Source organism: Xenopus laevis, chromosome 4S (genome assembly GCF_017654675.1).
Source record: "Xenopus laevis strain J_2021 chromosome 4S, Xenopus_laevis_v10.1, whole genome shotgun sequence".
Lineage (NCBI taxonomy): Eukaryota > Metazoa > Chordata > Amphibia > Anura > Pipidae > Xenopus > Xenopus laevis.
Window position 1 is genome coordinate 64,515,754 of NC_054378.1, and position 25,906 is coordinate 64,541,659.

Sequence of the window (25,906 nt, forward strand, 5' to 3'; positions counted from 1 at the left end):
ATAATGCTGCTGTCACATTTCCACAGAGCTTTATTGATCATCAGTCCCACTGGCCCCTGCCTCAATGGAGCTTACAATCTAAAGTTCTCTACCATACTCACACAATATGATTGCAGCCGGTACATGCCAGGTGGGAAACCTTGGTGACTTTAGGCATCCTGCCCACCATTTTTCTGTCTTGTTAAGATAACTGATTAAGCTATAAAGCCTTAAACTCACTTATAACTGAACCCACACTTTTTTTTTTGTTATAATCTATAGTTACACCATTTGTTTTAGTTAACAAGTAGAGTGCTTGCAGCTTGTTTCTTATTGTCATAGTCACAACATTATTTAAAATAGGGGTTTTAAAACCCAGGTGAACTGTATAACTTGGGTAGGGTCACTTATCATTAATATGATTAAACAACCTCTGAATAATGAATAATGTAAAACATGGGACTATGTTTGATCAGCCCCACATTTGTGTATTTTTATAAATTTTGACCAAGGCGGTAGAGCATATACATTTTGTTTTAACTGAACAGCAAAAAGGTAGAAATGGACAGTTGGTGCGGTGTTGTTTACTGGAGCAAAATACACCAAATAATTTGGATTTTCAAGGTCCCTTCACTGCTGGTACAGCTGAATACTACCCAATATGGTTGTCCATTCATTTTGATTTGCAGGGGCCAATCTAAGATTGCTTGTGCCTTTCGATACAAGCAATCCCACGTGAGCTGGAAATCTTCTGCATCTTATGTGTACTGCATTATGTGCATTGGTAAGAACATCAGTATGGGCCACATGCGATTGTGTGCAGAGGGGGCCCCAAAAAAGAAAGCTTTGTGGGGAGGGCGGGGGGCGGGGCCCCAAAGTTATGCCACTGGCGAATAGGCTTTTGAAATGAAGAAAAACGTTGGCACCTAAAAGCTGCCAGAGTTTTTCTTCATTTCAAAAGCCTGTATCTATAAAAATACAAGGGGACAATATAATATCAATATATAATATTAAAAAATGGTTGGATGTCTTTTTAGAGAGGGAGAATACAAGTTACTGAAATGTATTCTTAGTACGCCAGTGATTCAGAACTGCATTGCTGATAATCAAAAATATAATCTTACAACACTTTCCATGTTCCTTATGATCTTAGTAAGGTTATGTTTACCTATATAAAAATGAAAGACTTGATAAACAGGAGCCCACAAATTTGGTCCTCACAGTATAAATAAAATATACATTCATATGTGCTTAAGTTTGAGTCAAATATTTATTAAGCAGAACTGTACATAGGTTACGGGATAAACAATGTTTACCTGAAAAAACGTATAGATTTTATTGCATACTCTTGCACCTCCCAACAGGAACATTATTGAACTTTATATAATACAGGACTGCTTACATTTTTACTATGTAGAGCCATAATCCAAAAATACGAAAGCTCTATTTTCCCAGATGTCAAGTGCTTTAAGATTGCCTTTTGGGAAATCCTTTGTCATCATACATTTTATATACATATTTTAATGATTTTTTTTAATAATGACATTTCATAAATCTTAGATAAAAGATGTATAAAGAGAAATATGCAAGGTACAGATACAATGTAAACAGTAAATCACCTTAAAGGGATTGTATGCCTTCATACAACTTGCTTTCAAATTGAACAGCTTGAATTCCTTTTTTTCTAAAATTTAAGTTTTTTAAGTAAGGGACCTATTTATCATGCTGTGTAAAAAAACTGTAACCAAATACACCACACATCATACCAGAAATTGCCACATAAAAATGACATTTATTAAGTGGTGTATACATTTTCTGCATAAAAGTTTTCCACATAAAATTCTGGTGTAAGAAGCAGCAACAGCTGCTTGAAATTGCAATAACAGTAACAAAAATAGCAATCCTCTGGCAAAGAGAATCGCCATTTTTATAAGATGCTTTTACTTGACCAGCATAAAATAACCATGTAAAATATAGTGATTAAGCAGTGCAAAAGAAAATACACATCTTTTATAATAGTCATTTATTTTACACTGCTTATATTTTCCAGCATGCTAGCTAGAATTCATTCTGAATGGGCTGGTGGAATTTAGTGCTGGTGGAGCAACACCTGGATCTGGCCTTGTCATTTCTCCATGAAGTACAAAGGCAGCTTCTGCTGTTGGTTTACAGCCCTGCACAGTTTTGTAAGTAACACTTTTTTAATTATCTATATTGAAGTATAAAATTGCCCATACTACTCAAGATAACCATAAAGGAATATGCAAGCACTTATTATGCTTGGATGATTTATATTCACTGGGCAGCAACCTATGGCAACCAATTAAATGTTGGGTGCTATCAGTTACTGCCCAGATGCACATGAGCCCCAGTAGAGGAGCACTGGACTAGGGTAGAATGTTAGCATTTTAAGCAGTGATGTAGCTATAGAAGAAGCAGTGTGCTTCCTCTTTAGTTTTAAATAAACCCTCCTATCCGGTGCCACTGTTATTGGCAGGGAGCTGGGGATGCGGGAGAGCGGGCAGGCAAGCAGTGGAGGGAGGGCGTGTGTCCGGTAATGGTTGCAGTGCACACTCTTAAGATTTCTTTCCGTGGGGTCCAGCCCCAATCTAGGTATGTTGCTAGTTTTTATTCAAGGTAAGTACCTAGCAAACTAATACCCCTAGTATTTTCTACTCGTTTATATTACAAGCTGCTTATGCGAAATACATTTAGTTATAGTATTTGCACAGGCCTTTATAAAGCGACATGCTCCTTTACAGCAGAATCAGTCCTAAGTAATAAAACTGCATGCTATTATTGAAAAAAGAAACACAATATAGGTGCTATATTGCACACTGCACATTCCTGTAATAACCAATTCGATTTCTACTTTTATTCTGTAACATGCTGTAGTTTGATCAATCAAATTGCTGAGCGGTTGCTACTGGTAACTGCACTGCTGCAAAAACAGAACCTGCGTTTATAACGTAAAGTTCAGATAAAGGCATATGTGTAAAAGGTGCATAAACTCTGAATCTGAATGACCTCAAGTAATAAATGGGGGTATATTTTCCCTTATGGATAGATTTATCAAGTTAACAAAAAGAAAGTTTTCCTTCAATAGATCAAGACTTTTCGCCATTTATCAAATTTTCTCACAGAAGAATTTGTGAGGGAAACCTGCAGTCAGTGTTCCATGAACAATAAATATAACCGCACCATATCCAGGACCAGATTTACAGAGCAGGCACCCTAGGCCCGCTGCTGTTCATTGCCCCCGTCCCCTCACTTTATTTGTGCACATTTTCATTGGGATCGGAGCAATGGGGATTGGCGCACAGGGAATTTAAAAAACTATAGTATTTCCTGTGCATCCCCAGTGTTTCTGAACCAAGGAGGGTGTGGTTGGGCAGCATGCCGCCCCTTAAAATCCTGCCGCCCTAGGCCCGGGCCTTGGTGGCCTTTCCACAAATCCGTGCCTGACCATATCCAACATACTAATTTGTAATTGCCTATTGAGTGGACCAGTATATTTACAAGACAAACTGTGATCGGACATTTGGCAGCATTACACAATTCTTTACAACACTGTTTTGTGTCTTCACAAAAGACAAATGCCTTGCAGGATTTTTACAATCTTTATTTCATTATGGTTAGTGATAAAACTATTGGTTGCCCAAACAGTCTATTCGGAAATGTGTTTTCTGCTTTATCCCCTCTGTTTTAAATAAAGTTATACAATGCAGTTATTAATCAAACAAACAGACATGTATTTGATCAGAAGTTGCAGTGTGGTTTAAAGGTCAGAGAAATAAAAACAAGTAATACTTTCAACAGTAAAAAAAGTGACTGTTTTCTACAGCAGTGGTTGTTGAACTTCAGTTCAGTTCAAGCCCATTTTTGGAGGATCAACTTTGTCAGGAAAGAAAAATACATACAGGAAAACATATATGTATCAGTCATCCAGCCAAAGTTCCAAAATATCTAGCAGATCAAAAATGTTTTCACCCAAAATCTCACCCTAATTAACTAAGCTGGTATTTCAGATGCATCTTGGTGAACAAAGTCATTGGGTCATTTATAAACACTGGGCAAATTTGTACCTAGGCAGTAACCCATGGCAACCAGATGTTTGCTTTTACTGTTCAACCTGCAGCTGGTCACTGATTGGTTGCTATGGGTTACTGCCCAGGTGCAATTTTGCCCAGTGTTTAAAAATGAGCTCCATTATCTTCAAATGTATCCTTAACTGGCTTCCAGTTAGGGATACATTACATTTTATTCACATTTTCTTGACCGGTTAATTAACAGCTAGTCATCATTTTCTGTTTTGTTTACTGCTTAATATGTGGCAAAATTATTATGGGTTCCATTGGGGTAAAAAAAGCTGAATTTTTATTAGACTACTTCACTAGCCTTATTTTTCACAACCTCTTACAGCATGCAAATGTCATGTTGAATCTATCTGCATGTTTGAAGAAGTCAGACTCCTTTCATTGTCATGTGCATAGCCAAATAATTTGGGACACAATGTTTAAATGAGGCACCCCCTACAACAGCTATTAATATGTTATTGCATGTGTAACCGACGTGACGTTTCGGTCCTTATTGAGACCTTGAGAAAGGGGACCAAAACGTCGCGTAGGTTACGCATGCAATAACTTTTTCATCGACTAAAAAACCCTGGTGTTGCTTGTCTTTTTTGTATATACGCAATTTCCTTACCGTGCACCCAGGAAGAACAGAGTGCTGTCCATCACTACACAAGATATATATATAAATATACACACACATCTGTTTCCGTAAGCAGTGTGCCGTTCAGCAATACTATATTTTTTAACAGTTTAAATTCCATCTATTTACCAATAGTAAGATGTTGAAACAAGAAAGAGTCTAACTGCCAAAATACAGGCTTACTGGAATAAGTACAATTTACAAATACAATAATTACATTTTTAAAACCATTAACAATGTGACATCTAGAAGTAAATACTGCAGGACTGGTCAACATGAAGGATTCCGAGGAAGATGCTTGCTTGTTCATCAGCTGTAGCAGCTTTCATCAGAAAGTTTCCACAAACAAACATTGTTCTTGTCCATTAGCTTATAATTAAAACCTGTTTTAGGAACACTCCATTTAGACTGTTCCATATGCATACACTGCCATTAGACATCCGCCAGGTATTTTCCTGAAAAGGAGGGGAAAAAATGTTGCTGTAGTTAGTTGGTGTAGTTGTATAGTAGTTAAATCGTTACATTTTAACCCTTTGGTTTTTTACGCATCCAGCAAAAAAGGCAAGTTGCTTGTTGTCACAGGGAACTAGTTGGAAAATTAAATGGAGGAATTCCTTTTTAGGAGTATTTAAATCTACGCAGCTACACCTGTCCTTAAAGGACAAGGAAAGTCTAAAATAGAATAAGGCTAGAAATTCTGTATTTTGTATACTAAACATAAACATGAACTTACTGCACCACAAAGCCTAATCAAACAAATGATTTATGCTTTCAAAGTTGGCCACAGGGGGCTGTCATCTTGTAACTTTGCCTGACCCTGCACATGCTCAGTGTGGTCTGTGCTGCTTAGGGATCGTCATAAACAAAGCTGCTTGAATTGTGTATGGCTGGGAAGTAAGGCGGGGGCTCCCCCTGCTGTTCATAAGTATGATTGTTTCCCTGCTCAGCAGTTAGGGACCATCTGACAATTCCTATCCACAGCAGTAAATGAAGGGAGAATTTCACTGCATACAGTCAGGTTTCTTATAAAAATGGTACACATTTTTTTAATTAAAGTATATTGGAGATAGGTTTCTTTTTCATTAAAGAAAGTAAAAATTGGATTTTATTTTTTTGCCTTTCCTTGTCCTTTAAAACATGTATTTCATGGTTCACACTGTATCTCTGTAAATAAAGTAATAACACTCTGCACTTTTGATGATTTTAATGAGAGATACAAGCATGTATACACATACATTGACAAGTTATTTGGGTGTAAAGAAAAAAGATCTTGTTACACTGAATCGGGTTAAAGAACTTTCTATTTAATCGTTCTCACCATTTCATATATCGCCAACAATATGTAAAAATATCTAAACTCAGAAATTGATGCTGAAGATTGAACATACTACATAAAGTGAGAAATAGGTCTGTGAACGGTCCTGGTTTCTGACCAACAACTTGGGTTTCAAAATTGTGTAATTTACACTTATTTACCAGACCTGTGGATATTTTTTTAAATTACTATTAATGCCACACAAACTAAAAAACCCACTGACTATGTAGTATAAGATGACTCAATTCAATGAAAATGAAATCATTATAAAGGGGGAAAATCATTTGCTGCTAATACTAAAATGAGCTGAAAGCACCAGTGCTTGAATATGAGTTACTATAGCAACTGAAGGAATGCAAGTATTAAGCCAGCTTGATTTAATGGTACAGGTATGTGATTCGTTATCTGGTAATCTGTTATTCAGAAAGCTCTGAATTACGGAATGGCTGTCTCTCGCAGACTCCATTTTATCATCCCAATTGTTAAAAATGATTTCCCTTTTCTCTGTGATAACACAGTAGCTTGTACTTGATCCAAACTAAGATATAATTAATCCTTATTGGAAGAAAAAACTGCTGGATTTATTTAATATCTTCATAAATTTATAGTAGACTTAAGGTATGAAGAAACAAATTTTGGAAAGATCAGTTATCCAGAAAACTCCAGGTCCTAAGTATTCTGGATAAAAGGTCCCATACCTGTACAGACAATGTATGTCTAACAAGAATATGCTGTGAAATGCAAACCTTCCTCTGCTTCATTTTCTTACCTATTTACAACAAAAAAAGTATTTTGTCAACCGTACCTGCTGCAAACCTCTTTTTAACAAGGGAAAATCTGTATCCCCCTCCAACAAGCTCAATATCACAGCCAGACAGGGTGGTTCCTTCACTGGTGAACTGTACTGCAAGAGGTGCTGGTTTATTTGGCCCCTCTGATAGCTGGAACCTTGCCAGCAAAGAGCCGACACCTGCGGGAGATCACAAAGCTCTACTAAGAACACAGTAGAATGCTTCTAATTTGGCATTGAATGGAAGCCTGATTTCATTATCTTTGTTTTATCAATGCTTGTAAAACAACTCATTCTTTTTACTGAAAAAAACACTCATGATTTCAGTAAGAGTAAAAAGTACATCTTATACTGAACTCTGGTGAGACATGAATCTCTTGATATGCAATCACAGTTCTGGAATTATAGTGCTTCAGGTGTGTTAGAATTAGCACAGTTCACAGTGCTTCATTTCAAAGCTCATTTAAATAGTGTTAACAAATTTAAATAACGTAGAACAGTGGTTTTACAATAATTAAACTAGGATTACATAATAAAAATAAGCTTGATGGCTGTGGGGGGCAAGCTCAGAAGAGCTCATAATCAAACAAGCTGATATAAGGTCCTTATATTTGGTTACCAAAATAGTGCTCTTTTGTGCTTGTCCACCGCAACCACCAGTTATGAACCTTTCTGTTTGTGAACATCAAAAGAGGGGAAATTAAGCTGGACCACAATTTCAATATGTGCAAATTAAAAAGGTTTATTCACAAAAACAACCAGACATATATGCAATCCATGCCTAAGAGGACTCTTAATCAAAAGACCTATGATTAAGGGCCTGCAGACACAAAACCCAAAAGGCTGCTATGTTTTTTATGTTGTTACTGTGAATAAATATTTTTATAGTCAAAACATATCTACACTGTGGTTCAGCTTCAGTGCTAGTGTTAATGTTGAATTATTGTGCATCTGGACCCTCATGTTGGTAAATTATTTTACTTTTTTATTCTTTACAGTGATGGAAAGGAGCTGCAACTCTTTTTTTCCTGAAGTGATGCCAAAGTATATCTGTGCAGTCAGAATAAATGTCATAGAAACTCAGTCTCCCACTTAGAGAAACTACACACCACAAGACCGAAAAGACTTTTCCCATCTTCTTTCTATTTGTGACCATTTTTCTAATATTGAAGTGTAAAGTTTAATTTTTCATCTTATGTTTTCCTTAAGCTACTCGGGGAGGGGAGGATTGCCAACTCTGTAACTGTTTTAAGCCAATACATTAATTGATACATTTCTTATCTTTGGCCCTGCTGAGCAGAATCCCTGAATTTTATTAAAAGGGGTTATTCACCTTACAAAAATATTTTTGTTCCATCCAGTTGATTTCAGATTGTTCACCATAAACAGATATTTTTCAGTTGCTTTCCATATTTTATTTTTTACCCTTCTCTCAAACTTTAAAGTTTAATGTTTGTGTCTCTAGTGTTTTAGTCTGGCAACTCAGTGATCCAGGAACATCTGAACTGTTACAATTTAGCTGATACAATTAGTTGATACAGCTGCCTTTAAAGTGTAATTTTTCACCTTTTAAATTGATACATTTAGTTGATACATTTCTTATCTTTGTCCCTGCTGAGCAGAATCTCTGGGTTTCATTACAGGCAGCTGTTAGAACGGATACAATAGTTGCTAATACTCCAGAGATGCAGAGGGCGAAGTGACTAACGCTAGCGAAAAAGACTAAATTCACTAAGATGCGGATTTTACTGAACGTTACCTCTTGCGCCAGACTTGCCTTCGCCACCTCAGACCAGGCGAAGTGCAATAGAGTAGAAAGGACTTCCTCAAAAAATAGTTGAAAAAAACGTATTGGCTGCAACATATACGTCCATTGAACTAGTTCCCGCTGTATGCAAGTTAGGCAACGCTAGCGCAACTTCACTTCGCTTGCCGCAGTAACGCTAGTACTAATTCGCCAGCGTTCGTATTTTAGTGAATTAGCGTTGTCCCGCGAATCTACATCTGGTGAAGTGTTGCGATGTGAGCGAAGCCATCACTGGCGAATTTTCAGAGGTTAGCAAATTTGCCCCTAAATGTTGCAAAGTTGTAACAGTTTAGAGTCTGCACCTGAATTACTGAGGTGACAGACTCAAACACCAGAGACAGGATCAACTTTAAACTTAGATTTTAGTAAAAAAAATAAATAATGGAAAGTAATTGAAAAAAGTCTTTATTTCTGGGCAACAATCTAAAAACAACTGAATTGAAAAAAGTGTTTGGAAGGTGAACAGCCCCTTTAATGAATCTCAGGGATTCTGCTTAGCAGGGACAAAGATACAAAATAAATGTATCAATTTAAAACAATTGAAGAGTTGGTGACCCCGCTCCCAGAGCTGCTTTAGAAAGTGAAAAATGAAACTTTACACTTCAATATTAAAAAAACAGCTACAAATAGAAAATAGATAGTGATTGGAAAAGTGTTTATTTCTGGTGAACAATCTCAAACAAACAAATGGAAACAAAAGGAAAAAAGGTTTGGAAGGTGAAGAACCCCTTTAACCTTGTATTTAAGATTTGGTGACTTTTGTGCTAACATGCAAGGCTATAACTATTTATTAATTAATTGGAGCCAAAATGGTCTTGTGTGAATTATACAGCACTTATGGCCAATAAGACCATTTGGGTATTGGCGTTATTTATTGTAGTCAAACACATGGTTGATATAGGGCAAACAAATAAGCTGGCCTTAATGTTAATAGTAACGCATCCATATACCTATGCATTAGGATTTTTGCAATCATTTACTGCTAAAAGTAAGAATGTTTTCAGATTACCTCCATTTTCCGATTTTTGGGAAATATCTGGTATTTTCCACAATATCCTCTGTTGTTCAGCACTCCTAGAAAAAAAACAACAAAGAAATACTTTTCTTAGCACAGACTACATGCATAATGAAAAAATAATGGTGCGATATGAATAAGAAGCAGGGACACATTTTGTACAGCTGTCAAAGATGACCTTGTACTGAAGCAGGGTAAATGCAAAAAAAAAAAAAATTGTAATAGATCATACCAGACAGCTGGAGGAAGAACAGCCTGGAGTTTTGTTACACTTCCATCAATATTAACAATAAACTGGACATTGTTTAAAGCTACAGGTGTTGTCATTGCATCTGGATTGTACTTGTAGTCTAATCGGAGGTCTGTACTGGAAGGCTCACACCTCCAGCTTACTGCAAGGTTCAGAGGAGTAGACTGAAGTCCTTGTGCAGATACCTTATAAAAGAGAAGACAGGAAATAGAACATAACACGGTCAGTTCATTTTCTCTTAAAGGAACAGTGTAAAAAAAGGCTGTGCAAAATAATTTTTTTTCTAATATAGTTAGTTAGCCAATAATATAATCTATAAAGGCTGGAGTGGAAGTCTAACATAATAGCCAGAACACTACTTCCTGCTTTTCAGCTCTCTAACTCTGAGTTAGTCAGCGACTTTAAAGGGGTGATTCACCTTTAAGTTAATTTTCAGTATGTTATAGAATGGCTAATTCTAATCAACTTTTCAATTGAACTTAATTTTTTCTTTTTTATAGTTTTTCAGTTATTTGTCCTCTTCTCCTTACTCTTTTCAGCTTTCAAATGGGGGTCACTGACCCCATCAAAAAACAAATGCACTATAAGGCTACAAATGTATTGTTATTGTTACTTTTTATTACTCATCTTTCTATTCATAGATCAGTTTCTTACTCAAATCAGTGCATGGTTACTAAGGTAATTTGCGGATTGCTGAAACTACAAACTGGAGAGTTGCTGAATAAAAAGCAAAATAACTAAAAAAACACAAATAATAAAAAAATTAAAACCAATTGCAAATTGTCTCAGAATATCACTCTCTGATGAAGTGCAGTGACACAAACGCGCCAGACCTCATTCCGCTGTGTTTTTGGTGTACAGAGATGTTTAAATAAAGAAAACCTGTTTTATCAGTGAACTGAAAGCGAGCGATTCTATTTCGAGAGGGCTCTTGAGTGCACTGCCTAAACGATAGATGAATATCATCTACATCATACTAGAACTTAACGCAAAGGTGAACAACCCCTTTAAGGGGGGCCACATGGGACATAACCGTTCAGTGAGTTTGCAATTGATCCTTAGCATGCAGCTCAGATTCAAAAGCAACAGATATGATCCATGTGACCCCCACTCAAGTCACTGATTGGTTGCTGCTTGGTAACCAATTTGTGAAACCAAGAGAGCTGAAAAGCAGGAAGTAGTGTTCTGTTATGTTAGACATCCAGTCACTCCAGCCTTTATACATTACATTTTTGGCTAACTAACTATATTAGAAACATTTTTTATATTGCACAGCCTATTTACCCAGTTTTTATTTTTACACTGAACAATTCCTTTAAACAAGCAGGCACAGTCTTCATAATTCAACATGAAATTAAGGGACATTGTGCAGTGCAACATTAAGCAGAACACTTTGCATTCATATAGGGCTCATGCACAAACATTATACATGGTATAATACATTACTCCACAGCTGTCTTATCTTTTTTATTTCAATGACAAAAGCTACATTTGCCAAACAACAGCACAGTCCATTTTTAAAAGGTATTTTTTAAATAAATGAATAAAAATTAGTGCTTTCACTCATAGATAAAGTTAAAAGCTATTTTGGCATGTTAGATGATAGTGAAAAGATACAATATCCTACATTCCCTAAAAGGCTGCCAGGATACATAAAACATAACAGAAAACATCCATTTGCATAACATAATCTGCATATTTTGCTGTAAAACAATTGTGACAATGGTATAAGTAGTCTGAAGTACCGGTATCTGTTAATACTACAGAGAATTGCTGGTTGGTACTGGAGTAATTACCTGATATTTGAGCATGTCTACATTGTAATATGTTGCCTGTGGCTTCTGTTCTGATACTTTCTTTAGATGAGTCATCAGATTTGGCATGTTGACCCAGAACTCCTTCATGTTGGGGACAGACTGTGCATTATCACTGAGTACAGAAAATCATACAGTCACATAAATGCATTAAAAAAAACACATACACAAAATGTGTCTTGTTTTTATAAAATTTTATAAGATATCATATGTATACTGCAATGCGTACCCTTACATATTTTTTTTTACACATTCTGTCCCCATCCAATTCTCCTCATACTGTATACATTGCATACCTTTTTCATTATTTCTGCAGTACTTTATTATATTTTGGGGTAAAAAAGTAATTTTTCAATATTAAAAGCAACAATTGTAATAAATTATGAGGAAGAAGTAAAAGGTTTTTTACCAGCAGAGAAGTTGAGGGTTTGGCAGAACATGTTCTAACCGATTATAATTAGTTATACGAAATGTAAGAGCAGCTGGTGCTGGGTTGTTTGAAAAGTGCCTGGTGATTCCAGCTGGGAAAGATAATACCATTTCCCCGGTGATCTTTACAATGCACCTAATTAAATAAAAATAAAAAAAAATGTATGTAATACATTGCAACTTGCAAAATATATTTTTAAATGGGGTTTAAAGATGTCAGTTATAATCAGTACTTAGCGATATCACATAATTCACAGAAACAATGAGGATATCTCAGATCAATTCTGAGCTTGCGGATCAGTATAAGAAGCTTACCCTGTAGTCTCATATCTTTACAGAGTTTACAGATTTCCTATGACATCTTTATATTTTACATTAAGGGTTACATTAGTCCTTATATAAATTGTGATGTTAAAACAAGTGCTTAGTGGCAAAAAGTGCATTCCCCTACTTTAAAGGTAAAAGAAAGTATGGGTGGCATGACCAAAAACAATTTTTTTTTACCTTGCTTCTCCATATATATATATATATATATATATATATATATATATATATATATATATATATATATATATATATATATATATATATATATATATATATAGTGAATAAAGTACCCCCTCTTGTAAAATATAAGGATATTATAAGTTACCGAGGAGTTTCATGACCATATAAAAACACGAGGCCGAAGGCCGAGTGTTTTTATACAGGTCATGGAACTCCGAGGTAACTTATAATATCCTCATATTTTACAACTGGGGGTACTTTATTAATTATAATACACAAATTTTAGTGAGTCATGTGACAGAAATTACATCACTACTCACCGTTTATAACTGATGACATCACTACTCACCGTTTATAAGGATATAATTTACAAGATATTCATGGCTTTTGTGTATTATATATATATAAAAAAAAAGGTGAGACGTACATTCCTCTAGAGCACTGCGCTGCCATCTTCTTGTTGCCCTGTGCTGATTCAACGTGGGTCCATGAGGAGCACAGTATACACAGTTTATTCTGAAGTTGCTGTATCACACATACGCTCACCCAGGGTGTCATCGAGGGGGGGGGAGCTTTAATTTTCAATATCTTGCATGAAAGCACTACATGCCTTATTATATATACATTTAAAGGGGACCTAATATACAAGAATGGGGGACCTAATGCCTCTACATAGTGCCCAACACAATTATAAAGCCTGAGGAGGGAAGGGGAAATTTGAGGAGGGCAGTGATTTGTTGGAATTGCTGAATGGAAAGTGAAAGTAATGTACTGCCCCACCTCTACCTCAGGCATAGAGGCGGGGCAGATAATATTTGATTGACAGGTCAAATATTTAAACACCTTCCAAAACAGGTATGGAATTTTTAATGAAAAACAGAATTTGTGTTCCATGTTTAATTTGCAAAGGACTTTCATTATGCAGATTTTGATGTGTAGATGACAGGTCTGCTTTAAGCAGTTTTAGCTTGAGTTTTAAAAAGTGCTAAAAGACATTACAAAGCACATTGGCCTTATCTTATCAAAAGCACGACATATTACTTGAATAAATTCAATATGGTAATCTACATGGAAGATCTTTTGCTCTGCTACCACCCATAGGCATCTTGATGTCTACGTTTTCAGTCTATTGTTTTTGAGTTTTCCAATCTTTTGTGTTATTTGTGGGATCAATAAACAAAATATAAAAGGGCAATGCAAAAAGTGTATTGGTGCAACTGACAGAACTTGGCAATTTTTCTACTACAGCTAAAATGGTGGAAGTAAATGTAGTCAATTCTGGACTGGGTTAAAGTGATGCTGACACTTAAAATTTTCTTTTCAAAACATTAATCTACATCAAAATATACCTATAGGTCATATTGATCGTTTTTCACTGATAGTTTTGCTTTTGTAAGTAATTGTCACTTGAAGTTCCTAAACCTGACTGTTTTGCCAACCTGACTGTCCCTGCTCAACTTCTCACAGTTTCTAATGGTAATGGACTATTACTGCACAAATATGGCAGCCCCCTCAACCCCCTTTCAACAGGGTAGAAAGAAAAGGGAAAATTGTATCATACTTACCGTAATTTTCCTTTCCTGGTCCTCTCCATGTCAACAACGTTCTGGGATAGGTCCCTCCCTCTCCTAATTGTAGAACCCACCCATTAATTAATTAATAAATACTTACCCCCAACACCCACAGGCGTCTAGTTACAAGTTCGTAAAATATCCGAAATACACTGGGTAGGGTAACCTTGACATGGAGAGGACCAGGAAAGGAAAATTACGGTAAGTATGATACAATTTTCCCTTTTCCCCAGTCCTCTCCATGTCAACAACGTTCTGGGACGTAGCAAGTTCACTGTCCCAGGGTGGGAAGAAAAAATAACGCCTCATAGACAAAGATGCTGCAATCATGTTTTAATTTTCTGAGGAGGCAGATTTAAGGACTTTAGCCCCAAAAAGGGAATATTCAGAAGCTCTCACGTCCAGCCTATAGTGAGCAATGAAAGTACAAGGCGTAGACCAAGATGCTGCTCTGCAGATCACCTCTAATGGAACCCCTGCTTCTGCCGCCCAGGAAGCTGCGTGTCCCCTGGTTGAGTGCGCTCTTACTTCAGATGGCTCCGGGAGGTCTGCGGAAGAATAGGCTCTTTTGATTACCCACTTTATCCAATGGGAAATGGATCTGGATGAGGCTGGATTCCCCTTCCTTGAACCAGCCGGGATAACAAAGAGTCTATCCGACTTCCTGATTGAATCTGTTTTTTCGCAGTAGATTCGAATGTTTTCCGCCACATCCAGGGCTTGCAAATCTGGTGAAGCTGATTCCTTCGGAAAAGCTGGTAAAACTAACTCATCCCTGAGATGAAATTGCGAAACCACCTTAGGCTTGAAGGATGGTATGAACCTTAGGATGACTCGATCTGGTAAGAAAGTAGGACTGTCTGGAGAAAAGCTAAGTGCCTGCAGTTCCCCTACTCTCTTAGCTGAGGTAATGGCCACTAAAAAGGCCGCCTTAACCGTCAATAACCAAATTGAGAGAGAATCCATTGTGTCGAATGGAGGTGATGACAGCATCTTGAGAACCCTAGGAAGATCCCAATTGGGACACCTTGGTCTTCTTGCTGGTAAGATCCTAATCGCTGCCTTAAAAAATCGGGACACCAAGGGGTGTTGAGCCCATTTTACTCCTGAGACTGCAGATATTGCAGAAACTTGAGTTCTCAGGGTACTGACAGATAATTCCTTTTCCATTCCTGACTGCAAAAATTCCAAGACTTCTGCGACAGAAACTGGCAGAGATAGCGACGACCTTCGACAGTTCGTGAAAGTGTCCCAGACCTTTGAATATCTTGAGTTTGTTGAAGATTTCCTGGATCTTAATAGGGTTTGAATAACGCTTTGGGAAAGCCCTTGGGACTCTAAGGTCTGCCGCTCAACCTCCACGCCGTGAGAGCCAGAGGACCTGGATCTGGATGTCTGAAAGGCCCTTGGACTAGAAGATTCTCTGACATTGGGAGTTTCCAAGGACGGTCCTTCGAGAGCTGAACCAGATCCGTGAACCAAGGTCTTCTTGGCCAGGCTGGAGCGATGCAAACCACCTCTGCTTGGTCCTGCTTGATCTTCTGAATCACTGCTTGTATTAGAGGAAGAGGAGGAAAGACGTAGCACAAACGGTGAGTCCATCTCTGGGAAAGAGCATCCACTGCTAGAGCCATCGGATCTGGCTCCCTCGAGAAGAAGAGGGGACATTTGGAATTTGTGGATGAGGCCATGAGGTCTATGACCGGCTGTCCCCATATGCGAACTAGAGTCTTGAAAATCTCTTGATTGAGACTCCAATTGTGCCTTCCCACTGCATACCTGCTGAGAAAATCCGCAGCCTTGTTCAACTTCCCTGGAAGATATACTGCCGTGAAATCTATCACTGTTGACTCTGCCCACTGAAAGATTGGTTCCACCTCTGCCATAAGGAAAGGACTTCTTGTTCCCCCTTGTCTTCTGATATAGGACACCGCCGTTGTATTGTCGCATCTTATTTTTAGTCTCGAGCCTCCGAGCTGATCCTGAAAATATAGGCAGGCTTGATGAATGGCCCTTAGCTCTAAGACATTTGATGGCTCTTCTGACCAAGGTGCTGGCCATGATCCTTGAGCTACCTGGGCGCCTAGCTGAGCCCCCCATCCTCTTCCAGATGCATCTGTAGATATTACAGTCCAGGCTCTTGGAAACAGTTCGGAACCTCGGGACAGATGCTGGGGCTCCGTCCACCAGAGTAAGTCTGGGACCACTGCGGAGCAAATCTCTATCTGTTGATCCTTGCTGTAACCGTCCCATTGATGAATAAATGCATGCTGAAGTTGCCTCATTCTCCAATGGGCCCAGGGAACCAGCCCTATGGTGGATGACATCATCCCCAAGATTCTTAGGCAAGTCCTTGCCGAGACCCTGTGACACTCCAGGATGGATGCAACCTCTTTCCTGAGGGCTTCCTGTCTTTCTCTGGACAATGAAATTGTACCTTCCCTGGAGTCCAAGATTGCGCCCAAGTATTGTAGCACTTGAGCTGGATGCAATTGACTCTTTTGTAGGTTCAGGGTCCATCCGTGGGATCTGAGAAACTCCATCACCCTGTCTCTGTGGTTGACAGCTTGGGCCTGCGTAGAGGCTAGGATAATGAGGTCGTCCAAATAATGAAACACTCGGATGCCCTGCCAACGCAGGTGGGCTATAAGAGTGACCATGACCTTTGAAAACACCCTTGGTGCTGTGGAGAGGCCGAAGGGAAGACACCTGAATTGAAAGTGAGCGTCTCCCACCTTGAATCGGAGGAACCTTCTGTCTTCTCTGCAGACCGGCACATGGTGATAAGCATCCCTGATATCCAGTGAACACATCCAATCTCTTGGTGCAATTGCGTTTTTGACCGAGTCTATGGATTCCATTCGGAACCTTTGGACCCTCAAGGCCCGATTGACACTGTTTAAGTCCAGAATCGGACGCCAAGCACCCGAGTGCTTTTGTACTATAAAGAAAATCGAATAGTTTCCCTGTCCCCATTCCTTTCTTGGGACCTGGGAAATAACTCTCTGAGACTTTAGAGCTAGTAGACATGACCGGAGACTCCTTCTCTTTATTGGGCAGGCTGGAAGAGGTGAAGGACGAAAGCATGGAGAAGGAAGATGTTTGAACTCCAACCTGTAACCTTCTCGAATAATGCTGAGAATCCACTTGTCTTCTATCGATTTCTCCCAGGCGGTTCGAAACAGTGTCAGTCTTGCCCCTACTGTTTGCCCCTGGGGAGCACCACCTTCAGAATTGTTTCCTAGGATTGCTGGAGGATCTACCTCTTGCCACCCTAAAGAATCCTGATTGTCCCCCTCTCCAGCTACCTGCTCTTGGATTGTTGCTTCTGGAACGAAAATTCTGTTGATCGTATGGGGGAGATCTAGATCTGAATGTGCCTCTGCCTCTGGCCGACTGTTTATTGGGGTATCTTCTCTTTCTTTTCTGAGGCATCAGCTGGCTTTTACCTCCTGAAGCCTTTGAAATTAAGTCTTCCAATTTCTTGCCGAAAAGTGTCTGACCCTGGAAGGGCAAGGAGCATAATGCGAATTTAGAGGCTGAGTCCGCTTCCCAGGATCTGAGCCACAGAGCTCTTCTAGCCGACACGGAAAGAGCCAGTGATCTGGAAGCCAAATGAATCTGATCAACAAGGGCGTTCATGAGGAATGAGGACCCCAGCTTGAGTTCCTTCAAACCCTCTATTATGTCAGTCCTATCGCGTTCTTCTTTGAGGGCTGCTTCTATGTTAGTTAGCCAAACTTCAAGAGCCTTGACTACTGACAGACTTGCCATTGCTGGTTTAAGGGATTCCCCTGCCACTAGAAAGGCTCTTTTCAGATCTGTTTCCAATCTCTTGTCCATGGAGTCCTTTAATGTTGCCTGGTCCTCGATAGGAAGAACAGTGTTTTTTGATAGGTTGAGGACTGGAGCATCCACCTTGGGGAGAGTAGATATGTCCTTCATATCTTCTTCCTTAAATGGATAGAGCTTATTGAATCGTGCTTGCGTAGAGCTCCTCTTAGACACTGATTCCCATTCCGATTTGACCAGCTCCAATACTTCTTGATGTAGCGGGAAAACTTGCGCAGATCCCTTGGCCTTGGGAAGAAAAGAGGAAGAAGTTGCCTGTTCCTCTGATTGCAGAGCTAAGGAGGTTCAGACTGCCCTTATCAATGGCTGAACTAGGGCGAAGTCAAAGGCTGAATGCTGAGTCTCATCTTCCTGATCGGTATCTGATTCCAGCACTGAGCTTGTCCAGAAGTCCCCCTCCTCTTCCGGGGAAATGGAAACCCCTGAGGGTCCCCCCACGTTTCTGGAAGCTGCCTGCACTTCCTTGGCCACAGTTTCCTTTATCCAAGCAAGGATATCTGTACTGGCACCTGCTGACTGCCCTGCTGCCGCATTGAGGCATGACTGGCATAGTTTCTTGTCCGGCAGAGGTGCCTCTGAACATCCCAGGCATTGGGCCTGCGTGGTTTGAACATTTTCCTCCCTGGGGATGGACTGTTCCTTTGATCTTTCTCTGGATCTGGAAGGCCTCATAGCACTGCCAGGATGAGAAGAGAGAGAGAGAAAGATTTAGAAGTCTTGGGAACTGCTTAACTAGCATCCCGCCTTAGACTGCTCACCCTCCATTAGTTTAGTGTCTAAAAAGAATATATATTTTTTTTTTTTTTTTTTTTTTTTTACCTCAACCAGGGGTGTAGACTTTTCTGGGGATGGCGGCTGGAACAATACCAGGAACTGGGCAACCTACCAAAAAAGGAGGAGAAAAACAAAAAGATAAATGAAAATACATTAAAAATGCATTAGCAGGCTCCTAGCCCAGTTCACAGGCTACTGCTCCCCTACCTACCGAGAAAAACTTAACCACGAGGCAGGAGCAGCGTGTGGTCAGCCGAGCTAGAAAGAGCTTACACAGACCGCTGCTTCCTGTCCCCTAATAAGGCCAAGGGCCCCGCCCCCCAGCCGGAGCCAATCGGCGCGGAGGCGCCTAGCAGGGGACGAGAGAGAGAGAGAGAGACGATGCTCCCGACCCGGAACCATACCGCCGCTTGATCCGCAAAGGTGACGTATGCGGAAGTTCCGGGTCCTACGCTCTCTCTCTTCTCTATCGGCAATAGACCTTGCCGAAAGCCGCAAAATGTTTCCCTGACTGCCGCCATCCCCCCTGTTCCCCAAAATACTCACAGAGTCCGGGTGAGGGAATGAGCCCCGAGCCGCCGGGCACCAACAGGGGCCGGTATAGGCTAGGGAACAGGGGGACCACAGCGGACGGCTTCTCTATGGGAAAAAGAGAGAGAGAGGCCCTGCTGTCGGAGAAAAAGGCTAAACACCAGCCAAAAAACTCCGTCCCTGGGACGTACTACGACAGCCCCCTGCTACACCTCTGGAAAAAGAACAAACGAGCTCCTGCAAGGAGCTAGGAGAGAGACAAAAAGAACCCAAAAAAAGACGCCTGTGGGTGTTGGGGGTAAGTATTTATTAATTAATTAATGGGTGGGTTCTACAATTAGGAGAGGGAGGGACCTATCCCAGAACGTTGTTGACATGGAGAGGACTGGGGAAAGGTACTGTCAAAGCATCAGGCAAATACTTTTATGGCAAAATTATAAATAGCATTCAAAGACAATGTTATGATAGTTATGATAATAAAAAAAGGTTATTTTCTTATGTCAGTATCTCTTTAACTCAATCGAATTTGACAGGTTGTGCATCTTAGTTCATAGGTTAACCTGTCAAAGTTGTGAAACTACCTTATGTAGGTCAGGTCATGGAAAATACAGGAGAACAGGAACCTACCAGTCCAAATCAAATGGTACCACTATTAACTGTGCACCCACTGGCCGTATAAACAAATACATAAATATGGTATCTTTTGGAGTTATGCATTATTAGTTCTACAGCTGTTTATCTTCCATGTGAATCTACAGTAGGAAATATGTTATTTCAAATAATAAATAGCTGTACTGAGTAAACTTGACATATTTACATATTTAAAAATAAAGACTAGGTAAATTTACATGAAGTAATGTACCGTATACAGTTTTTATATGGACTTTCCTGGCAACTTTTTATTCTGTCACCCAGAAGTGATTCAGCCATTTAGGCAGCATGCCTTGCAGGCAGCTTACCCAGGAGATCCCAGAATATAACAGATGTTTTCTGTCTACAGTAACACATTATTAGTGGGTTTTAAAATAACTTACTTATTGGAATCTGCCCCTTTGAAGTAGGCATTTACTGTTTCCGTGAATGCAGCAGCTACGGGTAGAGTATCTTGAGCACCCATAGTTAAAGGGCTAGGACCTCTGGAAGAGCCTGTAAGAAAAGTCACAATCTAACTCTTGTTATGGATCACACATTTTGTGGCTTTGAATAGAAATTAACTACAATACTAATATAACTGTGCACATAACAGACACTATCCAAACATTTTCAGAACTTCTTGGCAGCGAAGGACGATTCTTTTTATAACATCTGCTACCAACCAGATGCAGCTTTTATTAAAGAAGCAATTGCATGACAGTTTTTTCATTGTTTCAAATATATATATATATATATATATATATATATATATATATATATATATATATATATATATATATATACACACACACACACACACACACACACACACATATACATACACACACACTCACGTACATATAAATTTGATCACATAGCTATTTGGATACAGAAAGCCATAGTGACTTCCCTCGTTACTAATAAATGTGTTATGAGCTGCACTGGGATATGTTTATTAGTATTGCATCAACACATGCTAGGATTTACATACAATGTTTACTCATTTACATTAACTCCTGCCCCAGTGGAGCTTACGATCTAATTTTTTTGACCTCCACTCAACTGCCAATTAACAAACCAGAGCTCACAAGTCATCTGGTTTCCCACTGAGAAGTTTTCTTTTCATTGTTCTGGATCATTGGCTATTCTACACCATACCCAATACTGACACTCTCAGAGCAGCCAAAGGATTCTGGCAGTGAGGCCCCCAATAATGGACTGCACTTCCAAGTGCAATATTTAGTGCTGAAATAATGCACCACAGGGGCCCAGCGTTTTTAAGTGACAGAAAACATTGCAGGGAATGACATTGGTACAACGACATTATAGTAGTACAAAACTCAACTATTAAAAACACAATTTTTCTATTTTTGTGGTGTATAATGGCATGGCAAATACCTGTTCTTGACACTACTGGGTTTATGTAATAAAAGACACTAAGGGGCACATTTACTAAGTTGAGTGAAAGATTAGAATAAAAAATACTTCGAATTTCAAAGTATTTTTTTTGGCTACTTCGACCATCGAATTGGCTACTTTGACCTTCGACTACGACTTCGAATGGAACGATTCGACCATTCGATAGTCTAAGTACTGTCTCTTTAAAAAAAACTTTGACCAACTACTTTGCCACCTAAAACCTACCGAGCACCAATATTAGCCTATGGGGAAGGTCCCCATAGGCTTTCCTAGCAATTTCTGATCAAAGGAAAATCGTTCGATCGATGGATTAAAATCCTTCGAATCGTTCGATTCGAAGGATTTAATCGGTCGATCAAACTATTTTTCCTTCGATCGAACGAATTGCGGTAAATCCTTCAACTTGGATATTCGAAGTCGAAGGACTTAACATCGATGGTCGAATATCGAGGGTTAATTAACCCTCGATATTCGACCCATAGTAAATGTGCCCCTTAGGTTGCCCAGGAGCAGTAGCCCATAGCAAACAATCAGCATGTCGCATTTACTGGTCACCTGTTTAAAAGCAAACCTTTTATTGGTGCCTTTTATTACAAATGGGGGTTCATTTCCTCTTTAAGAGTATATGATTCGGAACACAAAACTTACTAAAAACAGGGTTACAAAACATACAGAATATGATTTTCTATTTATAGCAAAATGTACAAAAGTATCTCAAAGCTTACACTCAGTAGGTTTATTCCCAATTGGATTCAATTTTATTAACCTGAGATCCCCTGAGTCGATTAAAAAAAAATCACTTCAGTTTATAATGTATAATATAAATAAATCATATTTGATCCCCACCAATTCATACTCAGTTTCGCTCCTCCTGCTGGCTTCATCAGGGCTGCATATGGAACATTTTTAACGCATTCATGAATTACTGCATTTGTTTTACTTATACATGAATTCAACTATTTATTAATGTATTTAAATAAAATATTAATAAATAAATAAATAATAATAAAAATATTAATTGGCGATGGTGTAATTAATTGATGATAATTAATCATTATGAATTTGTGGGGATCAAATGTGACTTATTTATGCTATACATTATGAAGTGAAGTGATTTTTATAAATGATTAATGGGATATCAGGTTTATAAAATTGAATTCTATTGGGTATAAACCTAATGAGGGCGAGCTTTGAGATACTTTTGTACATTTTACTATTGATAAATTTCAATCTCACGCACCACTTGAAACTTCAAGTTGATTAGATTCCCAAACAAGCAGGAGAGTGTGCAGCTATCCATAATTGAATTTCCTATTTAGTAAGAATGACATCTTTTTTTATTTCAATACGCATTTAAACCAGCAAAAAGACATAACCAACATGACTGATTTGTTGCTTGCAGCAGTTATTAATTTGTTGTCTCTATGCATACAGAAGCAGACCATCAGAAGCAAAAAGCATATGAATTTAGAACACACAAGCGCACACAAATATCACAAAATGTAGGGCTTGATGATGGATATTAACAATCTCACATGAGAATGATGTTAATGTCTTGTTTATCTTTAGTAGACCATCTGTCTTCTTGAAACGTGACTTATATCCAGTTATTTTGCTGTGCTTTGATGAGTTTGTTTTAAATAACAGTCCTACTACTAATCCGTATATATACTCAGCCACAATTGTATTTTTTTAGGAGGATGATACTTGCTTTAGCATTGCACATGCATTCTGTACATGCAGAAGTGATAAACAAAAAATGGAGCATGGCTCACAGCATTAAATTAATCATAGGTTTACAATTTATTTTTCCAAGTGTTGATATGATTGCCTAATGTTGCATTTAACGAACAGAAATAATACCAATATCCTTTGTTCATCTGTATTGGTTTTAGAAAACAATGACGTGTGTCATGCACTCCTAGGTAACAAACATGTATGTGCCTCCAGCTTCACATGGCCGACTCAGCATGCCCTTTCCCTCTTCTGTACACTAAGGGGCACATTTACTAAGGGTCAAAGTGAATTTTAGAATTTAAAAATTTCGAACGAATTTTTGGGTACTTCGACCATCGAATAGGCCTAAATTCGACTTCGATTCAAAGTAAAAAAGTTCGACTTCGAAAATCGAAGTACTGTCTCTTCGCCACCTTTAACCTGCCTAATTGCTATGTTAGCCTATGGGGACCTCCTGGAACCTATAGCCAACATTTGGGTAAGTTTTTTGAAGTCGAAGTAAAATCGGTTGATCGATCGATTAAATTGTTCGATTCGAAGGATTTCATCGTACAATCGAACGATTTTTCTTCGACCGAACATGGGCAAATTCGATAAAAAAAACCTTCGACTTCGAATATCGAAGTAATGCCATTCGATGGTCGGATTTCGGCGTTTTTTACACTTCGAAATTCGACCCTTGATAAATCTACCCCTAAGTGCAGATCTGAACTTATTCATTTATCCATTTAGGAATGAGAGCTTTGCACACGGAATTTGCCTAAAAGCATGTGAGTCAATGACATTTCTGTGAGATTGTGCATTACATGGAGTTAACATTTACTGGATGCAGAGTTTCCAGAAAAAGAAAATAAATAGTTATGCACCCATTCACATAGAACAGACACATGATATCAATGCATGACAACAATTATTTGGACTTACAAACAAAGGGGGAAGAGGAGGGGGCAATTTGCTATTTCAGGCACACAGTACTGCAGATAAAGTGGGGCAGAGGTAGATTAGCATGGCATAAGGATAGTTTTTTATTATACTGACCTACTCTGTTAGTTCTGGATAAAGACAGATACAGAGCTGTTTCATACTATCATTAGTAACTGACTACACTGAAGTTCTTGGGAGTATAATGAATTATATATTCAGTATTTACATTTCAACTCCCATACAGCTGGGAAGGTAAACCATGGGACAAGAGGATGAAGGGTACATGGTGTTGCTTGCTCCGAAACACACACAACAGTGCTGTGGATAAGCCGTGCTAAATTCTTATAAATGTTCAATGTGCTATGCAAAATCTGACTGCTAACTCCAAAACAAGTATAATCTGGACCAAAAAAGTCTTGATAATGCAAAAGTACTAGGAAATATTATACCTCTATTGAGGTACTATACTATAGTGGGCAGTTAACGAAACAATTTGTACTAGGAGCTTAGTATGTATGCAATACCATCTTCCCTCCAAAGTTTTTTTATGTGATGAAAGAAAATGGGATTCTAGGCATATTTCCAATAAACATTTTAGAGTTATTTTAAATATAATTGCAATTGAGAGCAGCAATTTTCTACCACTTTCTATTCTATCTCTGCAATTCTTTTTCTGACTCTTGAAACAATATAGCAGACGTGAATTGGCTTCTGCCACATTGTTTTAAGAATTAGAACCAGCAGTGCAGAAAGGAAAAATAATGCTTTCAATTTTAGTTCCATTTATAAAATAACCACCACCAATAAAAATGTTTAATTTATGTATACTGGGAAACTGATGAAATCATTTAATTTCCTTTCAGTTTGGGTAGATTTACCTTTTAATGTATGACAAAATAAGTGGATCCAAAAGCATCTAGCTACCTCCTAACATCAAACACCCAAAATAGCTTCAGTGTTTTGTTTATAGGTTATACTTCAGCCGTCAGTTAACCAATAAAAAACATACTTTTTTTCTAGTTTTGTGCTGACAAATAGTGTAATGTTGCTAATTTCAAATACCAAGATGCAGGCCCGGACTGGCAATCTGGGGTTCTGGCAAATGCCAGAGGGGCTCCTATAAGGTGCCATAGAAAGTCAGTATTTAGTGGGCTGGTGGGGGCTGTTTGGGCCTCTGTGTACCTGAAATGCCAGGGCCTATTTTAATTCTCAGTCTGGAACTGCCAAGATGATGTTCACATAAGAGTCTGAAAAAAGCCCTGGTTGACAGAGACAAGTTCCTTGGAAAAATAATGATGTTTGATGAGAACTGGATGGGTGTAATCCACAGTTCTTTCCAAAGCAAACCAAGAATTATTTGCTGTAAGAGTCCTTCCTTTGTGTTTTCCAGGGTCAAAGGAAGACAAAATTGAACCAAAATAAAAATTGCTTGTTCTAGATGAAGTAGCCATAGCATTTAAAGGAGAGTTGTAGTTTAAAGAAAATGTTGTAGGATTCTATATCTGGCATCTGCTAAAAGAAATGCAGCAATGTGAGATAAGATCCCAATATGCAGCCAGAAGGGTCAAAACTGCATAGTAAATGTAACCCATGCAGCTGAAGAAGTTAATTATATGGCATATACAGAATGCAGGCAGGACTGCGGGGTGTGTGCATGGGAAGTGGGCAGTTTGGCTTGGTATGCTATGCACTACTTACCTTCAAAAGTCAAATAAAACTTTCCTCTGTCAAACCAAATGAGGGAAGGCTGTTCATTCTCTGTGTGGACAGGAGTGGAAGCGGGATGGGAAAGTTTTTAGGAAAGGGAGAGAGAAGGACAAAGTGTCAGAGCAGGACAATACTA

At 38.7% G+C, this 25,906-nt stretch overlaps 1 protein-coding gene across 9 annotated transcripts in view; it reads right to left on the reverse strand.

The window, feature by feature from the left end:
- Positions 1 to 3,580: 3,580 nt before the first annotated feature.
- The window catches only part of sgip1.S (SH3GL interacting endocytic adaptor 1 S homeolog), a 65,748-nt gene continuing 43,422 nt past the window's right edge, over positions 3,581 to 25,906 (reverse strand). For 5 of the 9 annotated variants that reach the window (XM_018260751.2, XM_041561355.1, XM_041561354.1 and 2 more), the window contains 8 exons: positions 25,762 to 25,821; positions 20,385 to 20,496; positions 12,096 to 12,251; positions 11,669 to 11,801; positions 9,855 to 10,057; positions 9,617 to 9,681; positions 6,816 to 6,980; positions 3,581 to 5,150 (listed from right to left, as the gene is read on the reverse strand). In XM_018260751.2, coding sequence (XP_018116240.1) covers positions 5,128 to 5,150; positions 6,816 to 6,980; positions 9,617 to 9,681; positions 9,855 to 10,057; positions 11,669 to 11,801; positions 12,096 to 12,251; positions 20,385 to 20,496; positions 25,762 to 25,821 — 917 coding nt within the window. In that variant the 3' untranslated portion in view covers positions 3,581 to 5,127. The remainder of the gene's footprint in view (positions 5,151 to 6,815; positions 6,981 to 9,616; positions 9,682 to 9,854; positions 10,058 to 11,668; positions 11,802 to 12,095; positions 12,252 to 20,384; positions 20,497 to 25,761; positions 25,822 to 25,906) is intronic. The other 4 variants (XM_041561357.1, XM_041561361.1, XM_041561358.1 and 1 more) reach the window with 1 other exon arrangement.